This window comes from Sturnira hondurensis, unplaced genomic scaffold (assembly GCF_014824575.4).
Source record: "Sturnira hondurensis isolate 20B ecotype Veracruz unplaced genomic scaffold, ASM1482457v3 Scaffold0021143, whole genome shotgun sequence".
Classification (NCBI taxonomy): Eukaryota; Metazoa; Chordata; class Mammalia; order Chiroptera; family Phyllostomidae; genus Sturnira; species Sturnira hondurensis.
In genome coordinates, this window is record NW_028093774.1 from 31205189 (window position 1) to 31229824 (window position 24636).

Consider the following 24636-nt stretch of genomic DNA (forward strand, 5'->3'; position numbering starts at 1 on the left):
AGGTTAAATTCCCGGTCAGGGCACATGCCCGGGCTGGGCCAGCTCCCTGGTTTGGGGCCTGCAATAGGCAGCCAATCAACATTTCTCTCACATATCAGTGTTTCTCTCCACCTCTGTCCCTCCTTCCTCTCTCTCTAAAAATAAATAAATAAAATCTGTTTTAAAAATGAATTCTTTATCCTACTAAACTACCCAACAGAGGCAGAATGAAGACATTTCCAGATAAACAAAGACTGACTAATCTGTTGCTAGCATATACATTACAAAGAAAAAAAATACTAAAACTGTCCTTCAGGATGAAAGGAAATGACAATAGGCACTTCTCATAAAAGAATAAAGAATACTACAAATGTTATTACATAGAGAAATACAAAAGACTTGATGGAAACATTTCCTTCTCTCTTCTTCTCTTAATTAATTTTTAAAATCAATAAAATGATTAAACTGTATGGTTGGATTTATATAGAATATAACATATATGACAATAAAAGCATATGCGAGGAAAAAGAAATAGAGTTATTCAGGATCAAAGAGTTGGTATTTACTGGTATTCAGAACTTACTTAAAAAAATGATGACTGAAAAATTCCCTAATCTGATGAAGGTAAAAGACACACAAGTCCAGGAAGCATAGAGTCGCAAACAAGATGAACCCAAAGAGGCCCACACCAAGACAAATTAATACTGCAAAGGTTAAAGACAAAAAAATTTAAGCAGCAAGAGAAAGAGAGTTCATTACCTACAAGGGAGCTCCCATAAGACTTAGCTGATTTCTGAACAGAAATATTTCAGGGCAGAAGGAATTAACACAAAATATTCAAAGTGACGAAAAGCAAGAACCTACAACAAAGACAACATTCCCCAATAAGCCTACTATTTAAAACTGAAAGAGAAGTAAATAGCTTCCCAAACAAGAAACAGCTAAACGAATTCATTACCACCAAACCAGTATTGAAAGAAACGTTAAAGGCCTTTCTTAAATGTACAGAGCTTAAATGCTCCAACCAAAAGACATACAGGGGCTGAATAATAAGAAAACAAGAACCATTTATTGGGTTGGCCAAAAAGTATGTGTTTTTTTTCATAAGATGGCTCTAGTAGTGCTTAGTTATGTTTAACTTCATTTGAAACAATTTTGTTAGATTGCATTGTGACAGCTGTCATGTCAGCATGCAATTTTTAAAAAGAACATCTAAATTGCTGAATTTTGTGTAGCCATTTCCATATTGAAGATGGACAAAAAACAGCAACATTTTCAGCATATTATGCTTTAGTATTTCAAGAAGGTAAAAATGCAACTGAAATGCCAAAAAAAAATTGTGCAGTGTATGGAAAGCTTGCTGTGACTGATCGAATGTGTCAAAAGTGGTTTTGCAAAGTTTCATGCTGGAAATTTCTTGCCAGATGGTGCTCCGTAGTCAAGTGAACCAATTAAAGTTGACAGTGATCAAGCAGAGACATTAACTGAGAAAAATCAGTATTATATCAGGTGGAACATGGCCAACATACTCAAAATATCCAAATCAATAAAAGTATTGCTGAAAGTGAAAAATATGTTTTATTGTACAGAAAAAAACTGAATGAACTTTTTGGAAAACCCAATATATGCTGTCTACAGGATACCACCTCACAATGAAAGGTACACAAAGACTAAATGTAAAGGGATGGAAAAAGATAATTCATACAGATGGAAATTTTTTTTAAAAGCTGGGGTAGCGATGCTTATATCAGATGAAACAGACTTTAAAACAAAGGCTATATATAGTAAGAGACAAAGAAGGGCACAGCGTAATTTTTTTAAAAAGCAACCCAACAAGAGGCTATAACCCTTATAAATATCTATGCACTCAACACAGGAGCACCTAAATATACAAAGCAGGACTTCCACCAAGATGGAGGCATAGGTGGAAACACTGTGCCTTCTCCCACAACCAAGTTTGAATACAACAAAGGTATGGAGAAACAAAGACACAACTAAAGGACAGAAAATTGAATTATACGGAAGTCCGACTACATCTAACCGTTCAACGGGGACGGTAAGAGGGGCGGAGCCAGCAGCGAGCAGGGTCGGGCAGGACAGGTCCCCTGACCCAGGCGCGCAGGAAGACCGGAACCAGTTGGGGTGTGGGGCAGACTGACCGCGGGCGCACATTTGCGCACAGTGAGACAGACCACACAGGCCCCAGGGGGCGAGGGCTGACAGCGGTGGCACATTCGTGTGCAGTGGGACGAAACGTGCGGGCCCGGTGACAGCAGCAACTGCGGCACCCGTGAGGGCCGCAGCGGCAGGTGGCAGACAGGAAGCCATAGTTCCTCTTTGACCCCACCCCCACATACAGCGTCACAACCCAGCGACTTAGTTGCCCTGCGGCACCAGTGAGGGCCGGGCGGCAGGCGGCAGACAGGAAGCCATAGTCCCTCTTTGACCCCGACCCCACATACAGCGTCACAACCCAGCGACTTAGTTGCCCTGCAATACCGGTGAGAGCCATTGTTCCTCTTTGACCCCGCCCCCACATACAACGTCACAACCCAGCGACTTAGTTGCCCTGTTCTAGTGAACACTTTAGGGCTCTGATCCTGCTACGGAACAGGCACGAACAGCCCAAAAGATGGCGAAAGAAGAACTCAAAGTCCCAGAGCCAATAACTCTAAGCAACCGAGAAATTGCCAGCCTCCTCAGAAGCACAATTCAAGACACTATTTATCAGGATGCTCACAGAACTGGTAGATTATAGTCACAAGTTAGAGGAACATAGTCACAAATTAGAGGAACATATGAAGGCTAAACTAATTGAAATGAAGGGAGATGCACAGGAAACCAATAGTGATGGAAAAGAAACTGGGACTCAAATCAATGGAATGGACCAGAAGGAAGAACGAAACATCCAACCAGAAAGGAATGAAGAAATGAGAATTCAAAAAAATGAGGAGAGGCTTAGGAACCTCCAGGACATCTTTAAACGTTCCAATATCCGAATTATAGGGGTACCAGAAGGGGGAAAGAAACAGCCACGAGTGGAAAACGTATTTGAACAAATAATAAAGGAGAACTTCCCCAGTCTGGCAAAGGAAATAGACTTCCAGGAAATCCAGGAAGCTCAGAGAGTGCCAAAGAAGTTGGACCCAAGAAGGAACTCACCAAGGCACATCATAATCACCTTAGCCAAGACCAAAATGAAGGAGAGAATCCTAGAAGCATGAAGGGATAAGGGGACAGTCACCTAGAAAGGAGTACCCATCAGACTGACAGCGGATTTCTCAAAAGAGACCTTACAGGCAAGAAGGGGCTGGAAAGAAGTATTTCAACTCATGAAATCCAAAGACCTACATCCAAGATTGCTCTATCCAGCAAAGCTTTCATTTAGAATGGAAGGGCAGATAAAGTGCTTCTCAGATAAGATCAAATTCAAGGAGTTCATCATCACCAAGCCCTTATTATATGAAATGTTAAAGGGACTTATCTAAGAAAAAGAAGATAAAAAATAGGAACAGTGAAAGGACAGCAAACACACAGTTATTAACAACCGCACCTAAAACAAAAGCAAACCAAGAGGACAGCTAGATCAGGAGTGGAACCATAGAAATGAAGAACACATGGAGGGTTAGAAACAGGGGGGTGGGAGGGAGAGAAGGGGGGAGACAATCATAGTAGGGGGTTTTATTTATTTATTTATTTTTTAGATATGAGGCATGGGTGGTTTGGGGGTTTTTTTTAGATTTTATTTATTTATCTTTAGAGGGGAAGGGAAAGAGAGAGGGAGAGAAATATCAATGTAGGGTTGCCTCTCCTGCATTCCCTGCTGGGAACTGGCCCGCAACCCAGGCATGTGCCCTGACTGGGAATCAAACTGCAATCCTTTGGTTTGCAGGCCCAGGCTCAATTCACTGAGCTACACCAGCCAGGGCCATAGTAGAGGACTTTACCACTCCATTGACATAAATGAATGGACCTTCCAAACAGAAAATCAACAACAAAATAACGGCTTTAAATGACATACTAAAACAACCCTGGCTGGGTAGCTCAGTTAATTGGAGCATCATTCCATACACCAAGAGGTTGCAGGTTCAACTCCCAGTCAGGGCACATTACGAAGGTTGCAGGTTCAATTCCTTATCAGGGTGGGTACAGGAAGCAATGGATCAATGTTTCTCTCACATCAATGTCTGTTTGATTTTCCTCAGGATTTTCTGATTCATATCCTTCCCCTCTCTCTCTCTCTCTCTCTCTCTCTCTCTCTCTCTCTCTCTCTTTCCACCTCCCGCCGCCCCCTTCCTCTATCTCTGAAATCAATAAGCATCTCATCAGGTGAGAATTTAAAAAGTAATAATAATAAAATAAGTGACACACAGAATAATTTAATTGATATTTTCAGAGCATTTCACCCCAGAGCAGCAAAGTATACATTCTTTTGTAAGTGCACATGGACCATTTTCAGGATAAACACAGGTTAGAACACAAAACAAGTCTCAATAAATTTAAGAAAATTGACATCATACCAAGCATCTTCTCTGACCACAATAATATGAAATAGAAAATCACAAGAAAAACCTGTAAAACATATAAACACATGGAGACTAAATAACATTTACTAAACATTGAATGTATTAACAATGAGGTCAAGGGAGCAATGAAAAGATACCTTGAAACAAATGAAAATGAAAACACAACAAACCAAAATCTATGGGACAGAGAGAAAGCAGTCGTAAGAGGGAAATTCATAGCATTACAAACCTACCTCAAGAAACAAGAAAAATCTCAGATAAACAATCTAATCTTACACTTAAAGGAACCAGAAAAAGATCAAAAAACAAAGACTGAAGTGAGTTGAAGAAAGGAATAACAACGTTTAGAGCAGAAATAAACAAAATAGAGTATAAAAAAATTACAAAAGATCAATTAGAACAGCAGTTTCATTGAAAAGATAAACAAGATTAACAAACCTTTAAACAGAGTCATTAAAAAAGAGGACCCAAATAAATAAAATCAGAAGTGAAAGAGGAAAAGTAAAAACTGCCACCACAGAAATACAAAAGATTATTAAAATATATTATGAACAACTATATGCCAACAAAATCAACAATCTGGAAGAAAAATTTCCTACAAACATACAGTCTCCTGAAGCTGAATCAAGAAGAAATAGAAAATATAAACAGATTGGGCTCTGGCTGGCGTAGCTCAGTGGATTGAGCGCAGGCCTGTGAACCACACAATCACGGTTTGATTCCCAGTCAGGGCACATGCCTGGGTTGCAGGCCAGTTCCCTGCAGGCCAACTCCCAGCAGGGGACGCACAAAAGGCAACCATACATTGATGTTTCTCTCCCTCTCTCCTTCCCTTCTCCTCTAAAGATAAATAAATAAAATCTTTTAAAAAAATAAAATAAAATAAAAAGAAAATATAAACAGATTGATTACAACTAATAAAATTGAAGCCATAATCAAAAAACTTCCAAAAAATTCAAGAGAGACAACTCCCAAGTTCATTTTACAAAGCCAGCATTATCCTAATTCCAAGACCAGACAAAGAGACTACAAAGAAAAAAATTAGCCCTGGCTGGGTGGCTCAGCTGGTTGGAGCATCATCCTATGCACCAAACTCATATAGGTTTGATTCCCAGTCACGGCATATACCTGGGTTGCAGGTTAGGTCTCTAATCGGGGTGCGTACAGAAAGCAACTAATTGTTTCTCTCTCACGTTGATGTTTCCTTTGCCTCATCTTTCTCTCTCTAAAATCTATTTTAAAATCCTCAGGTAAGGATTACAAAAAAAAAGAAAAACAATTATAGCCCAATATCCCTGATAAACACAGATGTAAAATTCCTTAACAAAATATTTGCAAACCAAATCTTGCAGTACACTGAAAAGATGATACACAATGATCAAATAGGAGTCATTCCTAGGATTGCAAGGTTAGTACAATATTTGCAAATCAATAAGTGTGATATACCACATAAACAAAATGAAGCATAAAAATTACGTATCAATAGATACAGGATAAAACATTTGACAAAATCCAGCACCCATTTATGGAAAACTGCTCAGCAAAATGGGAAGAGAGGGAACACACGTCAACATGATAAAGGCCATATATGACAAACCCACAATGAAGATCATACTCACTGGGGAAAACTAAAAGTATTTCCTTTAAGTTCAGATAAAAGACAGAAATGTCTGCATTCACCACTCTTATTCAACACAGTACTGGAAGCCATAGCCACAGCAGTCAGAAAAGAAAAAGAAATAAAAGGCATCCAAACTGAATCGAAGAAATAAAACTGTCTTTATTTCCAGATGACATGATACTATACACAGAGAACTCTAAAGATTCCACCCAAAATCACTAGAATTGCAGTAAAGTAGAAGGACACAAAATAAATATCCAAAAGTCAGTTGCATTTGTATATACCAATAATGAGCTATCATAAAGGGGAACAAAGAAAATAATCCCTTTTATAATTGCATCAAAAATAAATAAATACCTAGGAATAAATTTAACCAAGGAGGTAAAAAAAACCTGTACGTAGAACATTATTAAGTAAATACAAATAAATGAAAGCATATACCAAGCTCATGGATAAAAAAATCAACATTATTAAAATTTCCATACTACCCAAAGTAATGTAGATTCAAAGCAATTCCTATCAAAATACCAATGACATATTTCACACAACCAGAGCAAATCATCAGGCCACAGAAATCTTGAGAAGGAAGAACAAAGTTGGAAGACTTATGCTACCTGGTATCAAAAAATACTGCAAAGCCATAGTAATCAGAACAGCAAGGTACTGGCATTAAAACACACATATAACACTAATTCAAAAGAATATATGCACCCCTATGTTCATTGCAGTTATTTACAATACCAAGCTATGGAAGCAACACACATGCCCATCAAAAGATTAGTGGGTTAAAAAAGCTGTGGTACATATATGCAATGGAATATTACTGTTACATAAAAAGAGCAAAATCCTACCATTTGCAAAAGCATGAATGAACCTAGAGGATATTATACTAACTGAAATAAGTCAGTCAGAGAAAGACAAATAACATATGATTTCACTTACATACAGAATCTAGAGAAATTTATAAACAAACAACAAAACAGAATCAGACTCATAGATACAAAGAACAGACTGACAGTTGCCAGAAAGGAAAGGTGTTGGAGGACTGGGAGAAAAAGGTGAAGGAGTTGAGAAATAAAGATCGGTAGTCACAAAATAGTCACGGGGGTGTAACATGCAGCATAGGAAACACAGTCAATGATATTGTAATAACTATGTATGGCACCAGTGGGTATTGGAAATATCAGAGGGTACACTTTGCAAAGTACATGATTGTGTAACCATGATGCTAAACAACTGAAACTAATACAAAATAATGTTAACTGTAAAGTGTAATTGAAAAAGTTAAAAAAAGAAAAAAGATATAAAAATATTAAAAAACAGTAAAAAGTCTCTCAGATCATAAACAGTGTATCTTTCCATTTATATAGTTTTTATTTCTTTCATTTTGTTGCATACAATGTTTTTATATACAGTTCTTACACATATTTTATTACTTACCCCTAAGTATTTCATGTTTCAATGCTATTACATATGGTAGTTTTCATATTTAAAATTTTGAATTAAGACCTTTATTCATTTTTTTCTTACTTTGTTTTTCTTTTTTTTGCCATATTGCACCAGTAGAACTATCAGTACCATGTAGAATGGAAGTGGTAAAAACACACTTCCTTGCCTTGTTTCCTGTATTAAAAGAAAGCATTCATTTTTTTCATCACAAATATTACGTGAGTGATAGGTTTTGGCTTATTTCCTTTATCAGTTCAGGAAGTGCTATTCTATTTTTAATTTGCTAAAATATTTGGTTATGAATAAATGTTGAATTATATTAACATTTTTATCTCAAAAACACAAAAAAGAACTAGATAAACCATTCCCATATTAAGCATCTAGAAAACAGAAAGAAATAGAGAATCAATGGTACTCAGAAACTGAGTATCAGTCCAAACAGCCTGTGTTCTCCGAGGGAATGGAAGCAAACAAGGTTATAGCCCTGTATTGTCCTGGCTTACTGCACTGAGGCCATTTCCAGGCCATGGTAAGTGGAAGCGGAACCCAAACAAAGCCTGGCCTGTCAGGGTGTCTATAATTTGCAGAGCAGATTACCAGAGAATAGTCTGTGCAGACAAAACTCTAAAGCAAGGATCAGCAAACATTTTCTGTAAAGGGAAGATAAATATTTTAGGCTTTGCAGGCCATATGATCTCTGTCATAAATACTCAACTCTGCAATTAAACACAAAAGCAGACAATGACAATACATAAATGAATGAGTATGGCTATGTTCCAATAAAACTTTAGTTACAATAACAGGTGGTAGGTGGGACCTGGCCTGTGAACTGTAATTTGCTTACTTGTATTCTAGAGATGCTAGAATAATATCCTTGATTTTTGCCCGGGTAATAATCTATACATGAGGGAGTATAAACTACTCAAGGCCAAGTAAATAACCCGAAAAACCAATAGGTCAAACAATTCCCAAATTCACACAGGACCAGAATAACTCACATTCTCAATAAACAAGATAAAAAGGCCTCTCAATTCTACAGGCAACAGGGGCGGTTTTCAAAATAATGTCACAAAGTGGAGCTAAATTAGACTAAGGTTCAAGTCTGCCCTTGTATGCTCTAACAATGCTTAAAAGCAATCCTTGCAAGAATCTTATAGGTTATAGGTGACTTAACAGTTCCCAAACAAAGTCTGAAAATATTTAATGGAATGCCAAAAATTACCAGGTATTCAAAAACAATGCAGAAATATATGACCCACACCAGGCAAAAACAAATCAGTCAATAGAAACGCACAGAGAAATGGCAAAGAGGATGAAATTAGCAGACAAGGAAGTCAAAACAGCTACTAAGAATATGCTTCACATATTCAAGAAGGTAGAAAAAAATATGAAAATGATGAGGAGAGAAATGGAAGATGTAAAAAACTTCCCAACAGAACATGCACAGATTTAAAACACATACAACCTGAAATGAAAAATGTAACAAGTTGGATAAATAGTAGATTAGACATTATTGAAGTAAAGATAAGTGAACTTAAGGACACACCAACAGTAGCCACCCAAAGCAAAAAAAAATGAAAACTATCAAAGTAACGAACAAAGGCCCTGGCCAGGTGGTTCAGATGACTGGAACATCATCCCATGCACCAAAAGGTTGCAGGTTTGATTCCCAGTCAGGACATATACCTAGGTTGCGGGTTTGATCCCTGGTCAGGGCGCATATGGGAGGCAAGTGATAGATGTTTCTCTCTCTTTCTCTCTCTTTTCTTTCCCCTCTCTCTAAAAATCAGTAAATATATACTTGGGTGAGGATGAAAATAATAATAATAAATAAAATAACAAACAAAGCATAAATGAATTGTGTAACAATATCAAGCAGGATAACATGTAATTAAAATCACATAGGAAGAAAGGAAGGAAAGAACTGAAAAATATATGAAGAAATATTTTTCCAAATTGATTAAGGTAAATTAAATCCAACCATATCAATAACTGCCTTAAAACAATAAGTAAAGGGAGATTATCAGATTTAATGAAAAGCAAGATCCAACTGTAGGCTGTCTTTAAAAAACAACTCAAAGAATGAAAATACTAATTTAAAAAAGCTAGTGTGGCTATATTAGTGCAATAAAAAGCAGTAGTTCAAACAAAGGATATTACCAGGAATAAAGAGATATATTTCATAATAATAAAGATGCCAAAGAATCAGAGGACATAACAATCCTATGTTTATGCAACTAAAAACAGAGCTTGAAGAGGTATGTGCAAAATTTATTTTTTCATCTATAATTATTCTAAAATACTTCAACACTGCTCTCTCAGTAACTGAAAGGAAAAAAGAAAATCAATAAGGAAACAAAAAACAACATCAATTAAGTTGACCTAGTTCACACTCAAGGACACTGTCCAAGAGCAAATGACCTCATCAAGCAAGAAAAAAGTTTCAGTACATCCAAGATATTTGAAACCATACAAAGTATGTTCTCTCACTACAACGGAATAAAACTACAAATCAGAAGCAAAAAGATGTTTAGAAAAATTGAAAATATTTGGAAACTAAACACATTTCTAAATAACCCAGAGGTCAAGCAAAAAGTCAAAAATAAAATTACACAAAAACTGGACTACATGAAAATGAACACACAACTGTGATGGCAGCCAGAGGCCTGTACCTCTCTCAGCTCTCCAACTGCAGAAGGGTAATGGGCCAAGACACCTAGCTGCTGCACTCTCAAATCCATCTCCACATCTGCACCAACTCCATGAACTCCACAGGCTGCTTTTTAGCCAGTCTAAGTGAGGCAAGAATAGCCAGGCAGTTCCATATGTAGGAGATGCAAGACTCCTCTGCCAGAACTCTTTGCCACAAGTACTCCCCAGCCACCTTGCCAAACTTTCCTTAGAAATACACTGTCATAGGAGATACTTCTAACCCACCCTTTCTTCTGTCTGCACTTGGAATCCAACCCATATCCAGTCTGATGATGCTCTCAGCCTCCTGTAGCTGCCTCCTCATTTTCTCCCACAGGCATTTTCCCTAACATGTTTCTTGCACATCTAAACCAATTTTGGTAACTGCTTCTCAAAGGACTCAAAAGTGTGATGACAACATGTCAAAATGTGTTAGATGCAACTAAATAGTGGTCAAAATAATATTTACACTATAAATGCCGGTAATAAAATATCAGAAAGGTATCGAATCAATGATCTAAGCTTCTACCTTTAGAAACTAGAAAAGCAGAGCAAGTTACAGCCCAATTAAGAAGAATAAGGGAAATAATAAAGAGCAAATATAAGTGTAATAAAAAACAAAAACAATAGAAAAATAAATAAAATTAAAAACTGTTTCTTTGAACAGCATTTAGATTTTCACCTATATTATGTGTCAATATCCACGTTCAGTACATAATATTAATAAATCCACATAAAACCTATGTCATCTGAAATTTCACCTAAAATATGCCATAAACATAATACTGAATTCTGTCATAATAAACAATAACAAGTATTTCATCAGACACTAAGTCCTAAGAATTTCAACATGCACTGAAGTAATTGGATCATCAACCTCACACCCTAGGAAGGAAGGAAAGAAGTAAAGAAGGAAGGGAGGGAGGGAGGGAGGGAGGAAGGAATGGATTCTAGACAGATAATAGAAAAACAACAAAGACATCCTTAAGAGAGTAGAAAAGAGAAACCACATGTGACAAAAATTATTTACAACACATATGACTAACAGAAGGCTTACATACAGAACATACAAAGAACTTCTAGGTGAGAGCAAGAGTGTTGAACCGGTATCTCACAAAAACAGGATAGCCCATGCTCAATCTCATTAGTGATCAGTAACATAAAATGCAGATTAAAATCACAAAGCACTACAAAATACCCACCAGATTGGTTAAACTGGAAGAGACAGAAAGTCACAAGTCATGACAAGAACACTGCTGATAAAAGTAAAATTGGTAAAAACCACTCTGGAAAAACATTTAGTAGCACCTTCTAAAGTGACCATTTATATTCATGATGGTCTATTAAAACTCTGTTCTTAGGTAAATAAATATCTACCAAAAAGGTATGTACATGTGTACAAAGAAACATACATAAAAACATTAGGATAATTTATAATGCCAAAAACTCAAAAAAAAAATCCACAAGTCCATCGATAGTAGAATAAATAGCAGTACAGTTGACCCTTGAACAACATGGGCACCCAAACTCTTGCTATCCCTTGGTCTCCACGGGGAACTGGCTCTAGGACACCTGCCCCTGCAGATACAAAACCCACAGATGCTCAGTCCCCTAAATACAATCGCATTGAGCAATGTATACAGTCAGCCCTCTGAGGCCACAGAATCCCAACCACAGATCAAAAACACTGCAGGTTTTTATTTTTTTTAAAAATCCATGAATAAGTAGATCTGTGTAGTTCAAACCCCTGCTGTTCAAAAATCAGCTGTATATTCCTCCAATGGAACATTAACCAGCAATGAAAATGAAAACACCTATAACTATATGCAAAAATCTGGATGAACCCCACACATATAACATAGACTAGCAAACATTAATTAGGTTAAGGAGTATATGCTTATTGTGCATCCCCTGCTGGGAGTTGGCCTGCAGGGAACTGGCCTGAAACCCAGGCATATGCCCTGACTGGGAATTGAACCGCGATCCTCTGGTTCGCAGGCCTGTGCTCAATCCACTGAGCTACGCCAGCCAGGGCTAGGAGTATATGCTTAGACGTTCAAGCTATTTAGAAGAGCCAGAAAAAAAACTGCCATTAAAGAAAGTGACTAATTTGCAGAAAAGGAACTGGGAGCTGACCAGGAAGAGGAGTCATGAGGAGGGTTTCGAGAGCGCTGACAATAGTGTTTTCTTTTACCTGACTGATGGCTACACTGACATTCCCTTTGTGACAATTCTCTGAGCTGTATGATTTGGTTCTGTACACTTTTGTGTATACCCATTACATTTCACAAAATAAAAAGGGGGGGAGGATGAAAATAATAAGGTCACAACACTTTCTAGTAAGATACCTGATGTATTAAGTTAAATGCTAGATGGAATGAAATATTGATGGCAAATAAATGTCATGAAGACATTTTCAACATTATTAGTCATTATGGAAATGCATATTAAAACAATAACAAGATGCCACTACACACCTGTTAGAATGCCTAAAATATTTTTAAAAATCATAATACTGAGTGTCACCAAGGATGCAAAGCAACTAGAACACTCATACAATGGTGGTGGAAATGCAAACTGGTACAGCCACTTTGGAAAACAGTTGGGCAGTTTCTTACAAAGTCAAACATATCCTCACCATATAAATTGCCAATCTCATTCTCAGTATTTACCCAAGAGAAATGAAAACCTATGAACACACACAACTGTGTGCAATGTTTACAGAAGCTTTATTCATAACCGTAAAAAAAGGAAACCACCCAAATGTCCTTCAACTGATGAATGGATAAAAAAAACTGGTAAGTCCATACATACAGTATATTATGCAACAAAAAGGAACAACTATGAATACATGCAACAATATGGATGATATGAAATGTGTGTTGTTAAACTAACAAGCTAGACCTGAAAGAACAGATCACTAACTGCTCGGGGACAAGGCATGTGCAGGATTGACTAGGAAAGGTTGTTAGCACAAGGGAATTGAGAGGAGAGATTGAATTGCTCTCTATTATGATGATGGTGGTAGATACATAACTTTGCATTTGTCAAGACCCTGTATATCACAAAGAATGACCTTTACCATATCTGCATTTAAAAATAAATTTCAGGCCCTGGCTCGTGTAGCTCAGTGGATTGAGCTCAGGCCTGTGAACCAAAGGGTAGCTGGTTTGATTTCAAGTCAGAGCACATGCCTGGGTTGCAGGCCAGGTCCCCAGTGGAAGGGCACATGAGAGGCAACCACACATTGATGTTTCTCTCCTCTTTCTTCCTCCCTTCCCCTCTCTCTAAAAAATAAATAAACAAAATCTTTAAAAAATTAAACAAATAAATAAATTTTAAAACAAAACAAAACACCATGGTCACAGCAATACCATAGATTTACAGATGTATCAAAATTCCAAATTTATCATAAAATCCCCTCAAACTCAAGAATCCTAAAAATGTTTACCTAATTTTACATATACATGCACACACATGTTGTAATACTCCAAATAATCATATACAGTTAAAAATATCTCAACTTTACCAATGAGAAAACATACTCAGAAAGAATAAAGTGAAATCTCACCCATGGATATACATCTAGTAAATGGTGAAGCTAAAGTTTAATCCAATTTTATCCAAGTCTTCTCGTGCCCATTTTTCTCCCCTCTATACTGTATTGTCTCTTAATTAAAAGCACTGGTAATTTCTTAATTAGTAGTGTTTTTCTTTACATTTGAAAATGTGTTAATACTTCCTACATTTGTAAGTTTAAAACTAATCATAAGCCCTGGCTGGTGTAGCTCAGTGGATTGAGCACGGGCCCGTGAAGCAAAGGGTTGCCGATTCAATTCCCAGTCAGGGCACATGCCTGGGTTGCAGGCCAGGCCCCTAGTAAGGGACACATGAGAGGCAACCACACATTGATGTTTCTCTCCCACTCTTTCTCCTCCCCTTTCCCTCTCTCTAAAAATAAATAAAATATTTTAAAAAAACTAATCATGAATATTTTATACTATCCAGGTACTCACATATCCATAAATCAAATAATTCTGATTGCTTCCTCCCATTCCTTATATTATCAGCCATTCATTTAACTTATAGATAAGCATGTATGTGCTTAACTTATCTATAAGTTAAGCACATATATATATATATACACATAAGCATATATATACACACACATACATAAATAAAGATAGTCAAGTACAGTGTTGCTTATTATTTTAAACAAACTGTTACCTCTAATTAGGTCAATTAAGAACAAAAAATAAGTTTTTATTTTTACTTTTATTTATTTTTTCTCTGATGCTCTTCCCTTATGTAGTTTTTTTTTTTTAGCTACAGCATTTTTCCTTATCTCTAAAGAACTTCCTCTAACACTTCTTGCAAGGAGGGTCTACTGGCAAAAAACTTCCTTGAATTTTGTTTATCTGATAATCTTCATTTCTCCTTCACTTTTAAAGGATATTTTTACAGAGTAAATTTTTCTAGGGGCTTTTTTTGTCTCAGCACCTTAAATATTTCATTCCACTCTCCTCTTGCTTATGTAGTTTCTAAGGATAAGTCAGATACAATTTTTATCTTTGTTCCTCTTTGGGGAAGGTGTTTGTTTCCCCTTATGGCTTCTTCAGGAGTTTTTCCCTTTTTCTGTAACTTAAAAGGGATATACATAGATGTGGGGGCAGAGGGGTTGGCATTTATCCTACTTCATGTTCTCTGAGCTGCCTGGATCTTTGGTGGTGTCTAATGTTACTTTACAGAAGTTCTCAGTCATTATTATTTCAAATATTTCTTCTATTCCTTTCTCTCTTCTTTTTCTGGTATTCCCATTACATTTTATGTTATGCCTTCTGTAGCTGTCCCAAAGTCCTTGGATATCATTCTTGTTTTTCCAGTCTTTTTCTCTTTGGTTTTCAAGGATTCTACTAATACATCCTCTTGCTCAAAAATTCTTTCCTCAGGTGTGTTCAGTCTAATAATAAGCCCATCAAAGACATTCTTGATTTTTGTTAAAGTGGCTTTTTTCTCTAGCATTTCTATTTGGTTCTTTCTAAGAATTTCCATCTCTCTGCTTGTATTGTCCATCTGCTCCTGCATATAGAGACTTTAGCCATATTGATCATAGTTGTTTTAAATTCCCAGTGTCATAATTCCAACAGCCCTGCCATATCTGAGCCTAGTTCTTATGTTTGCTCTATCTCTTCCAACTGTGTTTTCTGTCTTTTAGTATGTCTCATAATTTTTTCCTGACAGCCAGACAATGATGCACTGGGTAAAGGCACTGCTGTAAATAAGCCTTGAGTGCTGTGGTGGTAAGGGAAGAGGGCAGAACATTTTATAGTCACAAGATTAGGTCTCAGTCTTTTAGAGGGTCAGTGCTCCTGGACTGTGAACTTCACACATGCTTCTCAGTCCACCTTACTCCTCTTAGGTGGAACAAAATGACAAAGATGGTCTGAAGTTGTGCATTTCTGTTTCCCACGTGAAGGCTTAAGTAGCTAGAGTTGGGTATTTCCCTCCCCCCACATCAGTTAGGCTCTGATAAAACTTCAGCAGGTTAAGCTCTGGTGAAAAGTTTCCTGAGGGAAGGCCTTAAGCAAGACAGAATACTCTTACTTCAAAATGGTTCCTTTCCCCCTTTATCTGCCAGAGCAAAAGGGGATTTTTCTGGATATTCACTGAAAGAACCTGGTAGAGATACAAGAGGTAGAACAAAAGCGTGGGACCCTCTAATGTCCAGTGCCCTCTGGAGTTTTAACTCTCACAGTTGTCCACACTGAGCCTCCGCATTTTGTTAATGACAATTCAGATTTCCCTACACCACCACTGGTTCCCTGCTGAGGGTGCTGAGTTGTGATTCTCTGTATTCTCTGCCAGTCTCTCCAATTTTCAGAGCAGTAATTAGCCTTGTGACCTCTCTTCATTTATGGATCTAAGAAAAGTTGTTTTTTTTCAGTGTGAGGATGGAGTGGCAACTTCCAAGCTTCTTACATGATGTTCCAGAAACCAGAAATCTGCATTTTCTTTTAAGAAATGTTTTCCTATAAACTTAAACTTAAACTATAAATTTAAAATTTTATGTAGACTAAGAAAACACATACAAACCATTATTATATACAACAAAATTTGCATTGCATACTTGGAAAATTACTTATTACTTTTTCCTTTCTCACACACTGGCATATTCTTATTTCTAGACACCCAGCCTAGATCAGACACTGTTCTTAGACATCCTAAAACTTTCCACGTGTCAGTAGAAATCAATATAAAATTATAATGTATAATCCTTGAAATATATCTTTCAAACACGCAATTAAAATGTGGCTTACCATTTTGATGCCTGTGGAAAATGTCACTGGTTTTACAGGTTTAGGTTTCTCAAGTTGCATTTCCAATTGAGTGGATCTATCTTTATGCTGAGCCAGAAGGAGAGCAACAGGGAGATCAGAACTCTCCTGTAAGAAAAGTTAACATGCAATATAAAAGTTAAAAAAAAAACTTAAAGAGCAACAGGTCCATTATTTTAAATTATGCCTTTCCATAAGCATTTGATGTCAACCTAAATATTCACTTTACGGAGAACACTTTACAAAAAATCTTAATATTTCATAATAAGAAAAGGCTGTTTTACACTCGTAAATCAAAACCTGAAAAAAATTATTTTTATAAAATCCACATTAAAGAAAATATAATAGGGTCTTATTTCATCTAGCAATGCCAACCATATTTATTAAAATAAAAAATTAGAAGCTAATCACAAAAAGAGTAGTACAAAGTAGTATAACTTAGATCAGATGTTTATCTAAGACACATTCTTTGTAGCAGTGAATTCAGACCAGTTTGAAATTGTTTCCCATTAGATTTCACCTGAGGCTGTTTGGAAATGATCCTTGCTCTGTTCTGCACAATGGAATGATTGTTAAGTACAACCAAAAGTACATTTATTTTCTCTTTTACTGACTTATTTTTGGAAATGAAGTCTAATTTTTTTAACAAAATGATAATCAATGTTTTTAATATCTATGTTGATATTAAATCAGGACCACTACTTATACAAATCTGTACATATACATATTAATAACACAAGCAAATTACTAATTCTTATATGTAGGATGTTACTTACCCTGTTTAACATGAAGTCCTATTACATGTAAAGTGCTGTGGAGCTAAAGTCTAAACTAAATGATACCCTGACTTTTTCCTCTCTGAGTTGTCAGCTGAGTAAGAACACAAAAACATGCAGAGGGAACTCACAAGCCTAAGACCATGCACGCGCGCGCACACACACACACACACACACTACTTTCTATTTCTGTAAACAAAAATAAAGGGCACAAATGCATTTTGATCTCCTATATCAAGGTTACTTACAAAAATAAACATATTCTTCAAATGGCCTACAAATTTTTTAAATAAGTAACTACCCATAATTTAATACTAAAAAAAAAACTATATTGCTAATACTTCATAGTAGTAGGGTAAACTTATAGCAGAATCTAATTTTATATCCAAATCTAACAATTTAACAATATTTTTAGGCACACATATGGCTAATGAATATAGTTAAAGGAATTATTTTAGGGTTCTAGTACAGAAGTAATTCAAATGACAAGCCAATTTATTTCAACAGAATTGTCCTAGAATAAATCTGTACCTCGATACTGTAATAGAAGTGGTCTGTTAGAGCAATGTGTTACAAAGATTAAATCTTTTAAAAATAAAGAACACATTTTATTTATAAAATAGAACCTTATTAAGAAGCAAACCCCTTGTGACCTGGCCTTAGCAATAATGGAGAATGAATGAAATATACTATGAGAATATACTTGAATATCTTTCATGTTCTACAATAAAACATTAGTAATACATTAGTAACAGCACTGCTATGAGTCTCTGCAGCTATTCTAGATTTCCATTAAGAATTTTATAATAAAAATGTAAAGTTATAGAACACTTTAAATAGGCTATAGCCCAAAATATCTCTTAAAATCTATTATTATCTTTTCATATGTAAAAAACTAATAGAAGAAAAACTAATTTCCTTGGCTGAAAAGCTAAAACATGGCTTCCAAATTTATACTCTAAGTGAATTCAAATGCTCTTGCAGAGCTGGTATTTACTCTTAAAAAGTAAATGTTCTTCTGTAAAAGCAAGACAATGTGTTCACTTAAAAAACCTGCTAATCAATATTTTGGCCTGGTTTCACTTTCACATAAAAGGCCCTAACTATTAAAATGTCTTGGTAAAACAGCTGAAATTTAATATAAGTAAACATTCTAGGAATCTAAAACCAATCTTGATACTACAGCGTACAATTACCTCAAATCCGCTTTATTCCACTTTAGCACTCAAAACCTCGGAGGCTGAAAATCTTTGTGAACGTTAAACTAGAATTAAGCAGGAGCGCTAAATCTATAGAGTAAAATAAACTATGGGAAACACACATCCTCTTGGGAATACATAAAATGCAGATTCAGCCTTGCAAATTATTTCATTCTTCTTAGCTTTCCATTTTACCTTGAAAGGTTCCTAAACCTACATTAATTGCCTGAAGGTACCTTATTTGATACTTAAAGAAATTTTAATAAGACTGCCTGTAATACTCATTAAAAGCTTTATAATGACCATTTTTAAAAGATTATTTTAACTGACTTTAAGCAAGCCATCTGGCAAACAATATTTCTAATAAAAATCAGCTACTGCATTTGACAGCAATATTAGCCCATACAAAATTTCAGACATAAACTGAAGAGAATTTTCAAACAGGAATATAAAATGATTTACTAAGTCAGGACCTGTTTTAAAATATTTTTCCAAAGTGTTTTAAAAAAAAAAAAGAAACCTAAATTTACAGTTAGGATTAAACAAATGAACTTTTTAGGCAACATTATGGTAAATACTAAGTCATAAACATTAAGATCATAACATTAAAATTGTCATGTACAGTATAATATAATGTCAATGCTTTACAAAAAGTTAAAAAGTGACTTTAGTACAAGGACCAAGTCTAAAAAAAGGAGGAAAAAAATTCTAGTAAGTAGTGCTTGTTTCCTAAATTACACTCAGAGAATAATTCTAAGATTTGAGCTTCTAGGCATGTTTACCAATGCCAATGCTATCTTTTTTAAATAAAATGTAACTCAACATATGCATAAAAAGAAATACAATGTATTCTTTTACTTAATAAGGATCAGGAGGATAAAAAATTGAATGAATTCTTTCAATTAGTCAATAAAGAATAAATCTGTTAACATTTTAACAAAAAAACCCTAAATATTCAAAAATTAAAGTAAAAAACAATCTTTAAAATAAATTTTAAAATAGAAACCAGAAATTCAAACTTCATTGGTATTCTAAACCAATATGTTATAATTAATTGTTCTAATGAATACAGTAAATTGCTAAGAATTATTTAACTACCATGTTACATGATCTAAACAGTGAAGAAAGTATGTGCAGTAATGACTTGCAGGTGAAGAAAACAGGAAGTGGGGGGTGGTCCTCACAAAAGCCAATATTAACTCCAGATTATACACAATGTACAACAGTGGCAGTTTCACATCTTGCTTGTGCCCCACTAAATTAAAAGGGAGCTTCATGCCAACAGCAACTCAATGAGGCAACAAAACACAGTACTTTGAGGACTAAAAGAATATGCAAGTATAATTGCTACGCAAAGCTACTTAAACTCAAGATAAAATCTAAAAACTCTTCATATTAGATGAAACATCTTTAAAATGTTAAAAGTTTAATTTCATCTTATGTCTAAGTTCTGTATATGTAATTAATTCAATTGATTGCATAGAGGAGAAGCATTAGCAAAGACAAGTGTGTTCCTCTTTGTATCAAATAATGAGGGAAAGAACCTTTCATAAATAATTATAACATCAATATTTACTAACTGATTTACTAAAGGTTTTTAATTTCTCACAAACTATATGTCCACAAAAACTATAAAAGGCAACATGTGTCATTTCACATGTTAATGCCTTATCTGCCACTTAGTAGTTTCAAGAAAAATTAATGGAAGTTGCTAAGGAAAACATTATATTCTATTTTATATGCCAATGTTTTTGAACCAATGTACATTCCTCTCAGACAAAGTACATATGGTTTATGATAATAAGCATTTTTTGTCTATGCCTCATTAATGTCCTTACCCCTACTTTTCCTTTACTTGCTCAACTTTCTCTAATTTAAATAATCTTGCTTTCTCTCTTTATTCTTGGTTAGCTGGCTTAAATGCCAGAACCATACTTTTGGGGCAAAAGCATAATAGAAAAATATACACATATACATCTACCTGATCACAGAATAACAGTCTATCAACTAAACCGAGGAGTTGGGTGTTTTAACACCTCATGGAAACTAATTATTTGGGCAGAAATAAAAAGAGAAGAATACAAAAGACCTTCCTGGAAAGGATGATATTCTAGTTAATCAGTATCACACTTGGCTATAAGGATCAAATAATATATAAAATCTATGAGACCTTCCTGGAAAGGATGATATTCTAGTTAATCAGTATCACACTTGGCTATAAGGATCAAATAATATATAAAATCTATGAAATACTTCATAAACCTTATTATCATTGCTGTTATCTAACAATGTCAAGTACTTGAGCTAATTTCTGGAAAACGCCAATGACTTGCAAAACAGCACTACTTCTTTTAATCACTTTTCACGCTAAAATATGAAATATAGTTCTCACAGAGTAATCAGAGCCACTATAAATTTCAGTATGGAGCTGAAAGAAGTGAAAATGAGCCAGTTATTAGAAAGCCAGTATTAATTAGGAAAAATTTACTCTGAAAACAATGTGTTTTAGTCAGTAAGCCTAGAAGCATGTAAACAATCTATTAACAGTACACTGGATTATGTCAGTTGTATTACTCTCACTTCTGAAAACAAAATGGGTATTGACAATTTTTTAAATAAAGGAATAGAAGTTGAATACGCCAGCACAAACTGTAGAAATGTCATTTAAATGCCATTATAATGTCATTAAAATGCCAGCATAATAAATAAGAAATACAAACCCTGAAGACTAATGACTTTTTTATCGCAATTAGCATTAATACGAACCAGTTCATCTAAAAAAGCCTGCTTGTTCTTCTTTTTTAGAATCTGCTGCAGTTGTTCTTCTTTTTGTACAAACAGTCTTCTTTGTTCATTTTCCTGTCGTTCTACCTCTAAAGCTTCTTCCAATTCCTCCTGTTCCCGAGTCTAAAACAGAAACATTAATATGTGGTATGGAATAAATTTAGTAACCAACATCAATCTTACACCACATTTTTGAAAGCATAAAGCACACTGGTCACTTATTGTTTAATAGGATGGCAATTCCACTTTGAAAGAGCTAAAATCCATTTTCTTCCATGCAGACATGTTACTATTAAAGAGAATGACATCTAGCACTAAACAAACACCTGAACAAAGTACATGAAGCTCAGTTGCAGAACTGCATGAACTGTGAGTTAATTTATTTATGGGTTAATTTATTTATGATGATTACAGACAGTTTCAAGTCATTCATTTTAGAGGATTTAACAAGGAAAACAAAACAAAATAAAAAAACATGACAATAACAAACAGATAATCTCCACAGAACTACTGACTGAAATGCTCCATTTAAAAGACTGGTTTATTTAATAGCAATAATTTCCCAAACATATAAAATAATGAAAACTTATCACAGCACTTAGCTTCTTTTTTCCATTCTAAAATAAGTCTATATGATGCTAGAGTCCCAAAAAGCATTCATTAAGGTAAATTTCTTTTAATGAAGTTATTTTCTAACACAGTCATGTAAATTTCAAGAGTCCTCTTTCTGGACTGAAAACTTCAACATTCAAAGTTAATACGTACACAGAATTAACTACAGGTCACTCATTCCTCTTTTATGAAGTTCTTCAGCAATATTAAATACTTCTGGGCTCTGAAATTTATTTCAACTCTAACTCATACTTAAACATAGTTATTATACCAAGTCTTTGCTCTTTAGGTCTTATGAATAAAAAATGCAGTAAAATCTGAATGGCTTTATTTTAAAAACTTGACTCTTGCTCTTGAAAATGTTGTAATACTTTTGTTTTAATCCAACAAAACATTGTGAATTCAAGGCACCTGAAGGCTAACATGGAATGGAGGGAAAGAACACAGTAAATTTGGGGATCACTAAAATAATATAGAAATTAACAGAGATGTCAAAGGAGTATTTTTAACATAAAATAATATTTAAAACACTTCATTGGATTTTTAAATTGCATACAGTAAACCCCTTCCAAAAAAAAAAACAAAGTTCTCATGAAAAAAATGTTTCACTTATAATTCAAACTCAGTATAACCAAAATTAAGTTTAGCATCTGGTCTCCCAAAGTTGATCACCCTCTATATTCCTTATTCTGCTAAATGCATACCTGTATCTCAGTCAACTCAAGCTGAAACTGCAGTTATCCTTATTTAATCCCTCCCCCACCCCACCATTCCCCTTAAATTAAGTGAGTCGCTAAGTGTTACTAGCATCTCTCTCTATAATTTTACAAACTTCTCCTCCTCTAGTGGAGAATTCAAATTTGATCTAGTAGGATTAATAGGAATAAATGCAAAAAGTTAGGGTTAAAGGCTGAGGTAGTAGGGCTGGAAAAGTGAACTACTTGGTTTGGTTTAGAGGCCCACCAAACAGAAAAAGATGAGCTTCAGAATAAAGCAGTGACACGTAAGCAACTAAGTATGACAAGTGTTAGAGAAGGTACGCAGGTACGGTGGGAACAGAATTGATAGAGAGGTAAATTCTTTTTGAGATGATGGAACACAAGTAGAGTCAGAAAAGACTTCATACAGAGTGCTGTGGGCTGGGTGTGTCCCCACAAAGCATACGTCGAAGTCTTTTTTTCCCCCAACTTAAAATGTCTTTCTTTTTTTCAGAGTGCCTCACAGTGGAAAATCAAACCATCTCTTCAAATATCTTACTCTTAGTCATCAAGTTCTGCCTGGACAAGGGTTTCAAAAGACTAGCTGCACTTTTCTACTTTGGGACTTCTAAAAGGCATGTGACCTCTCTGTGGGCCATTTGTACATCTTCCTCCCTGGCTTTTCAAATGGCCTTTTAGAGTCCTACAGGCTTCTGACAGATCAAAACAGTCAGAGGAATAGACTGTGTGAAAGCACCTCCAGAGTAGATTAGAAATGATGCTGTGAGTGATCAGAACAAGAATGAGTCCAGTAGTCTACTGGAAATTCCAGAAGCATCCTAGGTGCACCTTCCTTCATGGATCAGAGAGTTCAGAGAGGCCTAGGGAAACTGAGAAGAGAAGAATCCACATTTAAGAGCTCCCCTGCACCAAATTTCAAACACTTTGAGGTTCACTATCGTAATTTTTTCCCAGGCATAAAGCTGAGAAATCCCCCTGACAATTCCTACCACCCAAATCATCATTTTTTAGCTTATTTTTTGGACTATAAGACCCACTTTTTTCCCAAAATTTGGGAAGAAATGGGGGGTGAGTCTTACAGTTCGAATGTACCTTTACATTTACATTGGTGAAATATGTTATGTTATTAAATAGTTTACCACATTTTTTGCTTCAAACTTTTTTTCCTTATTTTCCTCCTCTAAAACTTAGGTGTGTCTTATGGTCCAAAAAATATGGTATTCATCTATTTGATTCTTTAGATTCCACTTATAAGTGAAATTATATGGTATTTGTCTTTGTCTGACTCATTTCACTCAACATAACATCCTCAAGTTCCATCCATGCTGTCACAAAGGAAAAATGTCATTCTTTTTTATGGCCAAGTAGTATTTCACTATGTGTACATAGAACAGCTTTTTTATTGACTCATATATTGATGAGCACCTGGGTTGCTTCCATACCTTGGCTATTGTAAAAAATGCTGCAATAAACATAGGTATGAATATACGAGTATTCTTTCGGATTAGTATTTTGGTTTTCTTTGGCTATATTCCCAGAATTGCTGGGAATCACTGGGTCATAAGGCAATTTCACTTTTAATTTTTTGAGGAACTTCCACACTGCTTTCCACAGTGGTTGCAGCAATCTCCACTCCAACCAACAGTGCACTAGGGTTTCCTTACACTGAAGTCTTAACCCCGGGTACCTGCCAATGGAATCTTATTTGGAAATAGGGTCTTTGCATAGGTAAGCAAGTCCGGGTCCACTGGAAATCTGGACAGAGACACAGGGGAGAAGGCCATGTGAAGACTAAGACAGAGGTCAGGGGAGTGCCAAGGGTTGCTGGCAAACACCAGAAGCCAGAAGAGGCAAAAACAAAAAACAAACAAGCAGACAAAAAAAGGAAGCGTCACTAGAGGTTTCAGAGAGAACATAGCCCTGATGGTACCTTGATTCCTAACTT

The 24636-nt window shown here is 35.5% G+C and overlaps 1 protein-coding gene across 2 annotated transcripts in view; it reads right to left on the bottom strand.

Moving 5' to 3' along the window:
- The window catches only part of MNAT1 (MNAT1 component of CDK activating kinase), a 167383-nt gene that overhangs the window by 90994 nt on the left and 51753 nt on the right, over positions 1–24636 (bottom strand). For both annotated transcript variants that reach the window (XM_037031564.1, XM_037031565.1), the window contains exons 5-6: positions 21343–21483; positions 16584–16709 (exon numbers count right to left, since the gene is read on the bottom strand). In XM_037031564.1, the coding sequence (XP_036887459.1) occupies positions 16584–16709; positions 21343–21483 (267 nt within the window). The remainder of the gene's footprint in view (positions 1–16583; positions 16710–21342; positions 21484–24636) is intronic.